At 34.7% G+C, this 17,046-nt stretch overlaps 1 protein-coding gene across 1 annotated transcript; it reads left to right on the forward strand.

Moving 5' to 3' along the window:
* Positions 1-6,456: 6,456 nt before the first annotated feature.
* Positions 6,457-7,122, forward strand: LOC107956340 (uncharacterized). The gene is made up of 2 exons (XM_016892038.2): positions 6,457-6,977; positions 7,053-7,122. Exons 1-2 carry the CDS (start codon positions 6,457-6,459, stop codon positions 7,120-7,122), a joined length of 591 nt encoding a protein of 196 aa, XP_016747527.2.
* The last annotated feature ends 9,924 nt before the right edge of the window (positions 7,123-17,046 follow it).

The following is a 17,046-nucleotide window of genomic DNA, read 5'->3' on the forward strand; positions in this document are numbered from 1 at the left end:
ATGGAAGATTACGGGTTTTGCCGGCTTACTGATCAGGCACTTATGTGCCGACTACTGTTACTGTTACCGTTACTGTTACCGATTCAACACTTTGTGTGTCGAATACTGTTACTGTTACCGTTATCGATTCAACACTTTGTGTGTTGAATACTGTTACTGTTACTGTTCCGGATTTGTTCCAATGAGGTACTCTGTGTACCATACTGCTACTGCTATTGTTACTGTTACTGTTCCGGCTTCGGCCGATGAGGCACTATGTGCCGTACTGGTGTGTTGGTTGGATCCGTGTATCCGTCTGAGTCCGAGTCATGTTAATAGGGGTAAATAAAGGTATAAAATAACTGATTATTACAGAATAATTGACTGTTACTGGATAATTAACTGTTACTGGATATTAGACTGTTGCTGAATAACTGAATATTACTGAATAATTGATCATTACTGAATAACTGATTGTCACTGAATGAATGACTGTTACTGAATAACTTAATTGTTATTGAATATCTGATTTTACTGAATAATTGACTATTACTGGATAACCGATCAATTGATCGATACTGAATAACTGGTTATTATTGAATATTTGATTGTTACCGAATAACTGACTGTTACTGAATAAATAATTGCTCTGAGAGTTAATGAACATTACTGATTGATTTTGAATTTAAAGTAAACCAAAACATTGGTTAGAAAGTGAATGTTTGAATTCTCATTGAGTTTGAATAGTTCAATATATATATAAATTAATAAGTTTTATAATTGCTTAAGTGTTCAGATTATAGAAATATCACTGAGTGTATACTCAGCATACGGTTTGCTTCCGTGCGCAGGTTAAGTTAAGGCTAGACCATTGAATTAGCATCCCAGGCCAATCCCGAATTCAATGAGGTAAAGTATGTTGAGCATTGGTAATGGCATGTACCTAGGACGTTTTATGAGAGTCATTTAGGTTGTAGAAGTATTGATGAAATGAGTAAATTATGGTTGGCAATGGTATGTAGTATGAATTTTGAAATTTACGAAAAATTCGTAGTGATTCTAAATTAGTCCCGAATTGAATTTGCTGTTCATATTGGACTGCGAGGGCCCATTAAAGGGACGACATCTTAAAACTAGGATGTGTGTGAATATTTATTTTAATTAATGACCGGAATTGGACTGTACTGACTGGTAATGTCTCGTAACCCTGTTCTGGTGACGGTATAGGGTTAGGGGACGTTACAGTTAGAGATCAGGTCAGAATCCAATTTTGAATGATCTTGTGATATGCCTACATCAACACAAGTATGTGAAGCATTATATTTCTTAATTGTCCAAAACCTCATCTTCTTTCTTACAGATGTCATAATTTTCCATGAACATCTATTGTCACGCATTGTACACTTAGCCTCATATTTTTCGGCTCAAGATTTTGTAAGATAGAAGTTGACCCAATATTTATGTTATATCGCTTTATTGTAGCAGCAAAAGCATCTTTGAAAGAAAACTCCATTCCTATAATACCCTTACCCGACCCAATTGCCAGGTTCAAGTCCCAAGTGTTACTCTAATTCGAATGACATAATCGATACTTCTGTTTTTTATTTAATTACATACTTTAACAACTTAAATTTTGAAAATCCAACTACTATTAAAACTCATACAAAACTGGTGAATAATTCTTACAATATTGGTTCCAATGTCTATTTACAATATTTAGATTAAGACTCGAAAATAGAAATAATCAACTTAAACCCTAAGGAGAGGCCTCTACGAGTGCCCCTCCATACCACTCAACTTGGTAGAGTCTGGCTTGGTCCCTCTTGATTCCCAAGTCTTTATTTATCCTGCATTCAAGCAAAAATTTTATAAGTTTGAGAGAACTCAATCAGATCTTGCACATAATTTTATATAAAAATTGTATGAAAATTGAGAAATTAAAATGTCTAGCTCAGAATTAAAGTCCCTAAATTCCATAGGAGAATTTGTGAACTTAGTTGGCAAGACCAGTGCCTTAGTTACTCTGAGCCGTTCTTAGTAGACATGATCCCTGATCTAGCATAACCATGACTTCTCATTAGAGCCTTACCCCACAAATCGTTAATCCATATCTTTAATATTCGTACTCATTATTCCTAACTGGCGATGCTCAGTGCTTCCCAATTAATTTATGTAAATGTGGGTCCTTACCAAGATACGATCTCTTTCTAATATTTTCTTTTCCTTGGGGAAACTATTACCTCCATGCAACCCCCATAGCACCCACTTTTTTAGTCCATTCCTTACAAAGACTTTATTAGACCTAAGGTTCCTACATTTGGTAGATTAACCAAATCTCTACCTTTTATAGTGGTCTCAATAGACCGCTGATTTTCACTATTCTTTGATGGACCTTACTGGCCATTCAGCCTTGAGTGGCATTTCCTCCTACAAAGATTCTTATTGACCTACCCAAAGTTTCGCTAACCCTTTGTCGACTTACAAATCATGATTGTATCCTATTACAACCTATTTTGTGTCGATTGAAACCATGCGAAATGCACAACTTCCTTGGGTATTTTTTTTGAAGTACATTACGTATATCTCCTTATCTAAGGAGCTTCTTTCTCTTTTTACCTTAACTGGTTTGAGACGTTTCCTTGGCCTTACTCATCATGGTCTTTGGCGAATTCTCTTTTTATCCCGATGGTCTTTGTTCCCCAAACACACCAAATTTATCCGTTCTTGTGACTTATCTCACTAATCACACTGCGAACTCTACTTTTTATAATAGCGTTTCTCTTGGTCTGCTAAATTATGAACTTCTCGCATGTGTAGTCCCATGGTTTATGTCCTAACGAATTTCCCCATGTTGATTGTCCCGGTGGACTACTAATCTTCTACAACTTAATGTCAAAAATTAGGCTCTTTCGACGTACTTAAGGAACTTTTTCTCGAGCAAAATAACATCTTTAGTATAGTTTTTCATTATTTTTAGATTTTTAGTTAATAAGTGAAATTGTCTCATTTTTACTTATTTTGTGACCCATATTGGCCAATAGCACCATAGAGAGGCCTAACGTGTGATTGAGTGATGTAGGAACTTGTTAGAGGTAAAAATGAGTGATAATGGCATCAAAGGAAAGGGTATCGCAATATCTAACCCTTGGGATCGCGATACCTCCAACAATGTTGAAGAATTGAGACTTCCTTTAGTGGTATCATGATATCATCTTTGGGTATCGCGATATCCACCCCTCCAAGAAGACCACAGGGCTCGAAATTACCTGAAGAATCGTGATATCCACTTTTGGGTATCGCATATCGCCTTCATCAAGAGACAAACTTGGAAAAAAATGGTAGTCTTTGTCCACTCGGTCCATTACTCACCCAAGGCCCATGTATGGGAATTTTTTGCAACAAAAAGTCACTAGATGAAACCTTAGAAAAACTAAATTTTTTTATGAGGAGAGAGATACACATTAGCTTAGTTTTAGGTTTAGTTTTCTTTAGGTTTCTCTTAGTATTTTTGCACTTTTTCTAGCGATTTTCTTTTTCTTTTTTTTTCTACCTTAGTTTAGAATTTATTTTCTGCTTTTACTTCTTTTTCTTGATACTCTTAGTGTTATTTAAGTTAATTATCATTGTATTTTAGGTTTATTTGCACTTTCAGTCCTTGTACTTTGGTTTCAAGACACTTTAAGCTTTAGTTTAATGTATTTCAATTTCTTTTACTTTAAATCTATTAAAGTAGATCCTTTAATATTTATTGCTTTAGATTTTCTTGTTGAATGCTTTTATTTTTTTACTCTTTAAGTTTTCTTTCATAAAAATCCCAACTTTCACATTTTTCTCAAGTTTTACTTTAATGACTGCTTTGTTTTACATGTCAATTTCTTTTACTTTGAGCATGAGTAGCTAAACCTCAAGGGAGGTTGGTTGATGGAGATGTGGGTAACTAAAATCTTTGGAAAAATGACTAAATCATAATAAATTAGACTAAATCAAATAGACCTTAGAACTTAGGTAGTGACACCCCTATAGAAATATCTAGACAACTGAGAACAAAAGGTAATCTTGTCGTTCACCCGTTCATTAGTCCTGAATTAACTGGTGAGATTGAAAGATAAATCAGAGCTAATTCATCTAAGTGGGTAAAATTGAGATTGAAAGATAAAATTGAGTCACTTAGTAATTTAGGAGATTTAAGTCTCTTGGTCAAGGATTAGTGAAGCACATTGGATTCAACCAACAATCATTAGTTATTTATTGGACAGTCCATTAGTTTTACATTGTTTGCAATTTAGTCCTTAGAGTAGCATATCTAATTTTCTTGCAATATTTTCTTGTTCTTTTTTTTCGTACTATAAAATCGTGGTAGTAGTCACTTAAACTCTATTGTGTAAGCTAGTTATTGCTCAATCTCCATCTTCTTTGGGTTCGATCCCTTGGAATACTTCGTGTTCCATCGGAACTATAAATATTACAACTGACCTATACGCTTGTAGTAAAACCAGGCTTTAAAAAATTGTTTTATAGGTTCGTTGTTTTAATGCACACATGAGAAGCCGATCAAAGTTGTTATCACCGGTGCCGAGGAGACTGTGCAAGATTGAGTAATTTTTGTGTACATTTTTTGGTAGAGATAAGTAGCTAAAGTAGGATTTATAAATACGTCTTTATTTATTCTGTGTTTTTATTTTTGTCACAACTTTAGTTAATTTTCTTTACTCGTTGTGCTTGTAGGAGGCGTTGTATGACTCAAACTGGTGATAGTGTCTTACCATTTGAGCCGAAACCAGAACGTATCATCAAATACACGAGGAGGGCACAACACCTTAGAGACGTCCCACTTCCACACAGAGAGCAAACCATCGAGAATCTACAAGGAGAAATTCAACCACCACACCTACCCATGGAGCAACAAACTTTGCGTGATTATACGTTGCCCAACTTAGAGGTTGTATGAGAAAGTATTAATCGCTTGGCAATTAATGCTAAAATATCTGAAATAAAGCTAGTGATGGTTCAAATGATATAATTGAACATTCAATTTCAAGAGCAATGAATGAGGATCCAAATCAACACCTTAAGCGATTTCTAACCATTTGTGATACTTTCAAATATAATGGGGCATCGATGATGCTATTTATCTTTGATTATTCCCTTTCTCTCTTACTAATGATGCTTTTATTTGGTTGGATTCACAGTTGCTAAATTCCATCAGCACTTAGGACGAGCTAGTGAGGAAATTTTTAGTAAAGTACTTTCCCCCAAGCAAGACCATGAAACTTCGTATGGATATTACGAACTTTCAAAAATTGGAAGGAGAGTTATTGTATGATGCATGGGAGCACTTTGAGTTGATGCTATGCAAGTGTCCATACCATAGTTTAAAAGATTGACCGCAACTTTAAGTCTTCTACAATGGACTTGGCGAGAACTTACGCTCTAGTCTCGATGGAGCATCCGTAGAAGCATTCATGTCAAAGACCTATGCCAAGGCATGTCAACTTAATGAGGACATGACGATGAACTCTTACATGTGGCCGACTAAGCGATTTACATATCGATCCAAACAGTCAGTAGTGAACGATGTTGGAAGCGAGGACAAGTATCAACACGTCCTCGAAAGACTTAATCAATTAGAGATGAGTTTGACCAAGGCACAAGTCCAAAACCAAACCAAACCAATCTAACCCATTTTAATGTAGGACAAGATGATAAGATAAATCATATGGAGGTTAATTATGTAGGGAATAGAGGATATAACCCTTACTCCAACACCTATAACCGGAGGTAGTGTGAACATCCTAACCTTAGGTGGGGATAGAATCAAGTGGGACCTTCAATTCAAGGGAACCAAAACCTTAACCCTCTCAAACCCAAAACACTATATCAACCTCCATTACCTTTTAAGGCACCCTAATATTAAAAGAGAAAACCCACCTATATTAGTGACCTTTCACTGTCGACTAGGGTGAGTAAAGTAGAAGAAGGTTTGCACATAGTGCAAGCTGATGTGCGCCAAATCCATGGTTAATTAGACCAAGTTTTGCAATTTTTGCAAAACAAATTAGCCTCTAGCATACCCAGTAACACCAAACCTAATTCGAAGAGGGAAGGAAAGGAGCACGCCAAGGTGATCACCCTTAGATTATGGGTTATGGTTAAGGAACCTATTTGACCAAATTATGGGGAGAAAGAAGTAAGTGGGAAGGACGAGAGCACTAGCACTCCTAGTGTTGGAGATTGAGTGGTAGGGAAAGAAGGAATTGAGAGTGAACCCACACAAGTAGAACCAAAGGATAGGGCTATTCCACCATCACCACCTCCCTAGAAGGCTATACCATTTCCTTTACATCTAAAAGAGAAGAAAAAGAAAAGAGTGAGGAGTTATTAAAATTCCTTAATATGTTTAAGGCTTTGAATGTAAACCTCACTTTGTTATAGCTCTTATAGAAAATTCCCAAATTTTCCAAGTTCCATAGGGATGTTATGTCTCGTAGGAAGAAAATAGGGGGAGGAGAGAAAATCGTTCTTAATGAGGAATGTAGTGCAGTAGTGTCTATGAAAGTTCCTTTCAAGCTCAGGGATCCTGATAGCTTTACCATTGCCATAGAGATAGGTAGAGTTAGTTTCAGGAATGCCCTACGTGACGTAGGTGCAAGTATTAACCTCATGTCATTGTCCATTTATAGGAGGTTAGGTTTGGGAGAGCTTAAAGAAATGACAGTTAGCTTACAATTAGCTTACCAATATTTGGTATGTCTTGATGGAGTCCTTGAAGTTGTGTTAGTGAATGTTAGGAAATTCATTTTTCCCATTGACTTTACTGTACTGGACTTTGAAGAGGATCACAAAATTCTTGTACTAGTAAGGAGACCTTTCTTGGCCACATCTAGAGCTATTATAGATGTGAGAAAGAGAGAGTTGACTATGGACATCGAGGGAGAAACTAAAATTTTCAAATGTGTTGAACCCAAGTCTAGGTCTAATGAGGTTTTGCAATCACAAGGGTATGAGTGTAGTTGATATGAGAACTTATCATACTAATAAATTTCTAACTTTTATGGAATGGTGTGGCTTTTCAGGTGTTCATACGCCATGCAAGAGAATTCTAAAGTGAACGAGGATAAGGCGAACCTTATGATTTTCAAGTAGACTCAATAATGTGTTAAACAAGAGGTGTGTCTGAGTTTTGAAGACACTGAGGAAGTATTTCACTAGTTTGACCGACTGCCTTGAGTTGAATTTTTAATTGTTGCATATAGTAAAGAAACCCAAAAAATTGTAAATAAAAGTTTTAAGCATGGACTCTAAATGTTTTTGCATGTAGCATAGGGTTTTAATTCGTAGTTAGTTGTATTTTAGACTTCTTAGGATATAATTTTGATGATTGAGAGGAAAAATGATGATTTTGAAAATGTTTTTGGAGATAGCTCAGTGGACTCACGAGATCTAAGGGAGGATATCACGATTTCTCTAACAGTTTTGAGAGGGACAAAATCCCAATATCGTGATACCTTTGGAATTTCAAAAGTAAAAAAAATTGGTTTACACAACGATATCATGATACCCAACCTTTGGTATTGCGACATCTCAGATAGAATGGAATGTGAGGGGTCCAAAAATAGAGGATATTGCGATACCCAACCCTGGGTATTACGATATCCAAGTTGGGTAAGGTGATACCCGATTTTAAGTATCACGATCTGCTTGGTTTAGAGGCTATTCTTCTCATTTTCCCCTCAAGTTCTTCATCCTTAATCCTTAAGAACTTTTTCTCTCTCTCTCTCTCTATTTTCTCTTAATCACTTTTCAAATCTCTTTCAATTTTCTTTGCATCTTTCTTCTTTTTGTTTGATTTTTTCTTGTTAGTTTCTTCTTTCGTAGGTATTACATTACACTCTTTTTTCTTAGCGGGACACGGGACTTCATCTGTAACACCCCTTACCCGTATTCAATGCTGAAATAGGGTTACAAAGCATTACTAAACTTATAAAACATTTAAACATTCAATTCACATAAAATTTCACATTTCATGAAAACATTATTCAAACTCAAGCACAATGTCCATATGACGAGCCTACGATGCCCTAAACATGCTTTGGGAGTGGTTCGGGACTAAAACAATAACTTAAGAAACCTTCACAAAACCTTGAAAATTTTTCTGAAAATAAGGGACACACACTCGTATGGCCCGGCCGTGTGGACATTGGAAATAGGAGCACATGGTTGTGGCCCAGCCTATGTTTGACCCTGTGTAACTCTCTGACTTGGGTCACATGGCCAACACACACGCCTGTGTGGCTAAACGGTATGCCCTAAAAATGGCCATACACCTCCATGTGCCAGACCGCATGCTAGGCCGTGCAAAGCCTGTAGGGTATACTGACTTATGCCACATGGCCAAGTCATACACTCGTGTGTGAGGCCATGTGGACCATATTGACTTGATTTTAATTTCAACACTAGGGGACATACGGCCGTGTAACATAACTGTGTGTCACACACGACCGAGACACACGCCCCTGTCTCTACTCGTGTGGACAAAAACAAGCTATTTACCAAGTCATTTTGCCACTCAAACTTGCATGTACCTACACCTCATCAATTAGCACCAACACATAGCATATCTAATCATCTAAACCATCCAATTCAAACATAAATCCTGCACATTCCATACTTCCATTTTACATATACACAAATCACCAAAACATACCATACCAATTGTACCAAACTTTACTACCTTAAATCATCAAAATTGGCTAAACTCAAATATGCAATAGCAAGCCTAATTTCATAAGCATACCAAAATAACCCTAAATAAGCCATCACTCATGGCTATTTATACAAACCAAAACATATACATTTACAAGCCAATTCAAATGGCCAAAATCATTACCAAAACATAACCAACATGACCAAGTCCCTATACATGCCATATACTTAAAATACCAAAGTTCATAGGTACCAAGTGATAGGTGGATAGTTTGAAGTGATCTCTGACAATCCCGAATCCGAGCTAGCTTGATAACACTATAAAACACAGGAAAATAAACAAAGTAAGCTATAAATATTTGTAAGCTCGTATACCATAAACTTAATTCAATCTCAAGATTATAAATTAACAATTTGAATATATCAACATTTAGCATATATTAGCTAACAAACCTTTCATATACAGAATTATGATATTAATCAAATTCTTTACAAGTTTCTTCACACCAAAGCTTATATATGTCATGTATGTACCTATATCATATCATATCATTCTCATACTCAATCAGATCTTTCATTTACTTGATGAACCATTCAGAATAAAAGTCGGATACTCAAGAGTCTCGCACACTAAGTAACTATACCATGGCCCGAAACCAAATCAAGGTAGCTTATATCTGAAATACTGATATCATGGCCCGAAGCCAAATCAGCCGATATTCATGGCTCGAAGCCAAATCGTTATAACTTGCACCCGAAGTGCTAATATCATGGCCCGAAGCCAACTCAATGTATCCCCTAATGGCATGTTACTAGTATCCTAAACTATTCCTAAGGTTTAACCGAGATTTTGAATATCGAATCATCGTCGAATCACTATCGAACATATCCATAGTTTCGTATTCACCATTTATGCAATATCAAAGCATATGAAATACATTTGTATTAAAACTTATAATATACGAACTTACCTCGGGTTCAAAAACGATGAAATTGGTCGATTAATCGAGTACTATATATTTCCCCGATCTAATTCCAAATTCCACTTTTCTTGATCTATATAATATCAAATTTAGCTCATTTAATTATCCCTCTAGTCAATTTAGTCCAAAATAAATTTTAAACCACTTTGACACATTTGCCCCTATTGTTTCACCACTTTTACAATTTAGTCCATATTTCATAAAAACACAAATTTATGAAATTCAACCACAACCCATGCTAGCCAAATTTTAATTAGGTCCCTAGCAGCCCATATTTTCCATTTATTTCACATTTTAACCACTAAGTTTACACATGTCACAATTTAGCCCCTAATTTGCATTTGCATTAAAAATCACTTAACAAAACTTATATATCTATCAACAAGCATTCATAATCTATCAAGAAACTTCAAAACACATGTTTATTCATCAATAGAAACGTTTAAAATCTTTAACAGTGCTGCAAATTAGTCCCCACGCTAGATAGATTAAGCTGCAACGATCTCAAAAACATAGAAATCATTAAAAAAGGGACAAAAAAGGACTGACAATTAAACAATGAAGTGGCCGAATGCTTGAACACCCAAAATGGCTTCTTTTAACCCTATTTTTTAGTTTCAAGAAGATGAATGAAAGAATAATTTCATTTGTTTTATTAAATTATACATTAATTACTAAATACCAATTTTAACCTTAAAAATATTTAATAACCACACCAAATACCACTCCACTTACATCCACTATCTCAAAAATGGGTTAATAACCACATAAGGACCTTTACTTTAAGCTTCTATAGCTATTTGACACATTTAGCTAATAGAACAACACTTTTTCACTTTACGCGATTTAGTCCTTTTTATCAAATTCACCAATCAAATTATAAAATTTCTTAACGAAATTTTCACACAATTATTCTATCATACTGTAAACATTTAAATTATAATAAAATAATTATTTTAATCTTAGATTTGTGGTCCTGAAATTACTGTTCTAATTTAACTAAAAACGGGCTATTACAGTTCTTCCCCCTTAAGGATTTTGGTCCCCGAAAATCATACCAGTGAATAAGTTAGGTACTGTTTTCTCATAGCGTCCTCAGGTTCCTACGTAGCCTCTTCAATCCCATGACATTGCCACAAAACTTTCACTAAAGCTATGCATTTATTTCTCAACCCTTTAACCTCTCGAGCTAAAATTCTGATCGGTTCTTCGTTGTACGTCATGTCGGGTTGAATTTCAATCTCTGCCGGAGAAATTATGTATGATGAATCTGATCTATATAAACGTAACATTGATACATGAAACACATTGTGAATCTTTTCTAGTTCTGACGTTAAAGCTAACCAATATGTCACTGGCCCTATTCTTTCAGTAATCGCGTACGGCCAGATGAATCACGGACTTAGCTTGCCTTTGCGACCAAAACAAAGTATTTTCTTCAATGGAGATACTTTCAGAAACACTTTATCACAGATCTGAAATTCAATGTCTTTCCGTTTCAAATCTACGTATGATTTTTGTCGACTGAAGCTGCTTTCAAATTGTTGCGAATTACTTTCACTTTCTCTTCAGTCTCTCAGATCAAATCAACCCCGTGAATCTTTTTCTCACTCAACTCGGTCCAATATAACAGAGTTTGGCATTTTCAACCATACAAAGCTTCGTAGGTGCCATCTTTATACTCGATTGAAAGTTGTTATTAAATGTGAATTCAATCAAAGGCAAATATTTCTCCCAATTGCCTTCAAATTCTAAAACACAACATCGAAGCATATCTTCGAGAATCTGAATTACTCTCTCAGACTGTCCAGCAGTTTTTGGATGAAATGCTGTACTAAAACTCAACCTCGTACCCAAAGCTTCTTGCAATTTCTTCCAAAATCGCGATGTAACCTCATATCTCTATCTCAAATAGTAGAAACTGACACCCCGTGCAATCTAACGATCTCAGTAATGTATAATTTTGGTAGCCTATCGAGTGAATAATTTGTACGTATCGGTATAACATGTGCAGATTTTGTCAGTCAATCAACGACAACCCAAATGGCATCTTTCTTTTTTGGAGACAAGGGTAATCCCGATACGAAATCCATCGTAACTCTATCCCATTTCCACTTTGGTATCATCATAGGTTGTAGTAATCCCAAAGGCACTTGATGTTCAACTTTGACTTGTTGACAAATCAAACACTTCGATACAAACTCAGAAATGTCTCGCTTCATACTCAACCACCTATACAGTTGTTTCAAATAATTGTACATTTTGGTATTCCCCGGGTTAACAGATAAACAACTATTATGTGCTTCATGCAAAATTTTCTTTTAACTTAAAATCATACAGTTTCAATAAAATTTTTGTCAAAAAATAATTAATTTTTATAAAATAATTAAAGTGCACTTAAAATATGAACATGTTGAATTTTAGTTAATTTTATAATTAATTTTGATAAATTTTGGTTATTCCCTAAATGGTAGAATAAAATTTTAAATTTTCAAATAAAAGGGTCAATCTTGATCCAAGTTTTAAAATTGCAACTTAATTTTAAATTTTCATTAAGTCTAGGGACTTAAATGAACTATGTTTTAATTTTTGGTTGCTCATTTTGTAAATAATAAAAATTAGGTGCCTCTTTTTTGTAAATATTTTCAAAAGGCATCTAGAATAAATGTTTTTAGTTCAATAAAAAAAGATAATTATTAATATATAATTATATCCATTATCATATATATTAATTATTATCAACTTTATATAGAGTTAGGATTAGTTTTAATTTAATCATATTTTATTTGATAAATTTTGATCTTAATAAATTAATAGCAAATAATAATTTAATATGCATTATATCAATTATTAATTGTTATTTACTTTGAGTGGAATTAGAACTTAGAATTTTTAATTATTGAATTATACTAAGAATTCTGCTCTAGTTCCTACTCCTTTCACTATAAATTCCACCCATCTATTCTTATTTTTTTCCATTCATATACCATTCCCTCCAAAAACACCAAAACCTTAAATGCTGAAACCTCCTAGCAATTCCCTAGCCACAGCATCGCCCAGATGATCGGTCAGTAGCAGGTCGCATGCCCACCTTACGCACGTCTGCTCCATTACACGCTGCATTGTGCACCTGGTCCAGCTCAACACCTATCTACTCATTGGCGCGCCTGCTGCTCTAACCCTAGCTGCCCAGGTCGTGTCCCACACCAGCGCCCAGCTTCTGCGCGCGCCCGCACCAAGCCGTTCAACGATCCCCACGTTGCTCACATCCATCCCCTGCTGCGCACTGCTGCCTTGCACACCCGAGCAGTACACCACCTTTTCGCCCATCCATAGCCAAAAACCCCCAACCTCTTTTAATTTGCCATCTTTTGATTCAAAATTATTTTTCTTAAGAGCTCTTAATTTTTACAAAAAAGGTGGTAAGACAAATTTTTCTCCTAAATTTTATTTTATTCAATTATCTAATTTTTCAATTTATTGAATTATTAATATTTTATATTAATTAAATTTTTGAGGAAATAATTGTTACCATCTTATGATCAGGTTAATCATGCCTCACAAGAAAACTTGTGCATTCGCCTAAATTGACGAATCACAAAACAAGTTCCACTATGAAGAAGCCAAAGCGAGATACGAGAGTATCTTTAAGAATCAACAAATGCATCCAGAGAAAGGCTTCACATTGAAAGAGAGCAATTATATTGATTTTATGGCGCGTATCCGTCAGGTTGCTAAAACTCTCACTTGGGAGTTGTTTTATGAAAAGAGACCTAGTGTGGATGGGAGTTAGTTCGTGAATTTTATGCAAATTTAACATCAAGCGAATTGACAGAAGTTCCAGTTCGCGGAATCAAGGTACCAATAACTTCAAATGATATTAGTGAATTCTTTGAATTACCTAATTTCGAAAACGATGAATATTCTTCCTTGATGAGTAATATTGAGCCTGAAAATCTACAAGAAATTCTTGAGGAACTTGCAGTTCCAAATTCCAAGTGGACTGTGTCAAAATAAGGAATTCACACTTGTCGAAGAGAATATTTGACAGCACTTGCGAAGCTATGGTTCTATTTCATCTAATTCGTCCTTATGGCTAGTTCACATGGAAATACGATTTCATTAGAGCGAATGGTCTTATTATACTTGATTTTAACTGGAAAGACCATTGATGTGGGAAAAATCATCCTGAATGAAATGCAGAATTGTGCCGTTAGACGTTCTAGCCAAACTTACTTTCCTTTTACAATAACAATTTTGTGCTTGAAAGCTTAAATTCTTGCAAATGTAAAGAAGATAGGTTATAGCCAGGGTACAATCACAGATTAGGACCTCTACCGAATAGTTGAGGACTCTGTTCTACAGCAATGAGTTGAAGAAAGTGAGGACCCCGAAGAGAAGAAGAAGATCCCACAATGCAATCAGCTGAAATCCCAAATAAGGCGGAACCAATGGAACCAGAAGCTGAACCTGATGTCGAAACTTGAATGTTCTCAATCACCTCACCCAGATCTCTGAGATGAGTTGTCAAAGTTGATGGACACAATGCAACATATGCAATGGCAACAACAAGCTTACAAGAGATACTAAAAAATAAGGGATGGCTCCATGAGAAGCGCTTTTACAAATATATAAAATGACCTGTTTATTTTTATGCCTGAGTCTCCAGATTTCATATTTGAACCATGGAGTCCACTATCAAAGAGGGAGCGAAGCGATTCATGCAAAAACAAAGATGATGGCGCAAAAGAGGAGTCGAATTCAAAAGGTTCTGCAAATAAATAAAGGGGGGATCTTAACTTTATTTTATTTCTGTTCGTAGGTCATTTTAGGATTAAGTTTAATTAGGAAATTTTATTTTCACATAATAAAACAAGAGATGAAAATCATTAATAAAATTGAACAAGTCGCGAAGTATAAAGTGTGGCAATAGATATATACATGTCTAGGATTGGATTTAGAAAGAGCTTGGTACTTAAGCAGTCAAATTGACTCACCTTCTCTTTTCTAGAATCCTACCTGATGTATAATATCTATTCACTTTAAACAATGAGGAGATTGTTCATCTTAAGTAGGGGGATCGAAAAATTGAAATTATTTCCACTCAGAATAAATTTTTCTTTCAGTTATGATTAGGATATACTTTGCTCAATAAATTTGAAATTTTGTTAAGTATGCTAAACTTCAGTATAAATGAAGTTCTATTATTTCAATAAATTGTTATGTTAGCTTAATAATGATATAAATGTATTTTTAATAAAGCATGCAAATCGTACCATAAAATTTTTAGTTCCTTAGGAAAGTTAGACATGCATGAAAGTTTAAATCTTTAGAATTGAATTAGTAGTTTCTTGAGGCAAAATCTTAAGAAGCATGGAATGTTGAAAATGATTTAGGCAACTGTTGTTTTGGGCTGTTTGAGCCTTTCAAGCCAATCATGATGAAATTTTTATCCTTTGAAACCTAACTTTGAGACTATATGGCCTAATTTTATTTGAACCCTTACACATTTAGCCATCACTTCTCTTTTAATGATCATAAAATTGACCCAAACACTAGACTCAGTACTATTCAAAGTATTCTTTGAAAATAAGTTTAGGGGAGTTGAAAAGAAGTATCAAATGCTCTAAAAAATTATAGTACATACAGTAAAATGCTTGTGTTAAAAAAAAGAGCATAAGTTCTTAAAATAAGATGTATAAAAGAGCATGTGAAAGCAAAGAAAGTTGTTGTATTGAAGGTAATTATTTTGAAGGTCCGGCACAAGCTGAGTCTAGGGTTTTAGCCTAAATTTATCTATCTTTTACCTACCCCTAAGCCTAGCCATTTTACAACCTTGTTAAAGACCAATTGATTCGAGTTCCAATACTACCTACATTAGTAGAGAGAAATTGCTACGTGCAACGTATGAAGGCATAAGTTAAACTTAATGATTGTAGCTTAATCTTGAATAAGGGAATAAAATTAAATTGGTAAGGGTTAACATGACTTTATTAAGAAACATTTAGTCTAATTTTTGGCTATCATAAGAATGATTGAGATTAATTTGAACGATATGTATACTTAAGTAGTATAACTATCAAATTTCTTGTTTCTGAGCATAAGTATATTAAATTCATAATTCTGGGAAGAATGTTGTTCTGAAGGAATTTTTCAAATGTGTTTTTCGAGAAATTCTTTTCAAGTTTGTGCATTACTCGGGACGAGCAATGAATTAAGTTTTGGGGTGTGGAAACACGAAAATTTACACACTTTTACATACCCTTTTTAACTTAAAAATCATACAGTTTCGATAAAATTATTGTCGAAAAATAATTAAAGTGCACTTAAAATATGAACATTTTGAATTTTAGTTAATTTTATAATTAATTTTGATGAATTTTGGTTATTTTCGACAGATTTGCACAAAGGGCAAAAAATGGCTAGACAGACACTGCTAGAAACACAAAATCGAGAAGCAATTTGAAGTATCGAGGTGAACTAAATTTCAGCCTAAGGGTCCAACATTATATGTTTTAATTCATAATATAATTAATTTTAATTTATATCCAATTTAATTTGAGTTAATAAATTATTATTAATTAATTGTGAAAAAGTGGTCCAGTTGAACTGAACCGAGTGAACCGAACCGACCAAGAAATGGAAAGCCAAAAAACTGTTCCAAAAGCTAATCCAAATCAGCTTATTAGCTGATTATTTAAGCTTGCAAAGAGGCCGTTGAAGACTTGTTCAAGTTGCATTCAAACCGCTCATCAATTGGTGGCTTTGTAGATACGCCTCAAGCCAAATTTAGCAAAGTTGAAACCATCAACCTTGCCACATGTGTGGCTGGCTAAGGGATGGCTCTTTGGCTGCTATTTTTAGTTAATTTTAGCAGCCATCTTCAGCTATATAAACCCCCATTGGCTGATCATTCAACACACCTCAAACATTCACATCTTTTCTCTCTTCTTTCTACTTTCTCTCTTCTTTTCCATTCCAAATTCTCTTGCTCTCTTGCTGATTTATCCTCTTGTAAAAGGGACATTCATGAGCCGTTTGGAGCAGCAATTAAGTTTTCATAGCAGCCTTGTCGACGAAGACAACGGAGAAGGAAGAATGGAGCAAACTAGTCAAGCCACGGAAAACCACCAGATTTGATTCTTGTTCCCTATCTCTTTAATTTTTGTTGTTGTTATGATGGACATATCTATGAATATTTATGTTGTTGGAATGGTTAATTTAATCAATTTATCTTGAATTTAACTCATGTTAGTTTGATTGCATTTCATCTTTTTAAATTGTTAAAATTGTGTTTACATTGTTATAGGCCTCGGTACGATGCTTGATTAAGTAAAATCACGACTAAGTTATTCTTGCATTACAATTGTTAGGTAACTAA

This window comes from Gossypium hirsutum, chromosome A07, assembly GCF_007990345.1.
Source record: "Gossypium hirsutum isolate 1008001.06 chromosome A07, Gossypium_hirsutum_v2.1, whole genome shotgun sequence".
Classification (NCBI taxonomy): Eukaryota; Viridiplantae; Streptophyta; class Magnoliopsida; order Malvales; family Malvaceae; genus Gossypium; species Gossypium hirsutum.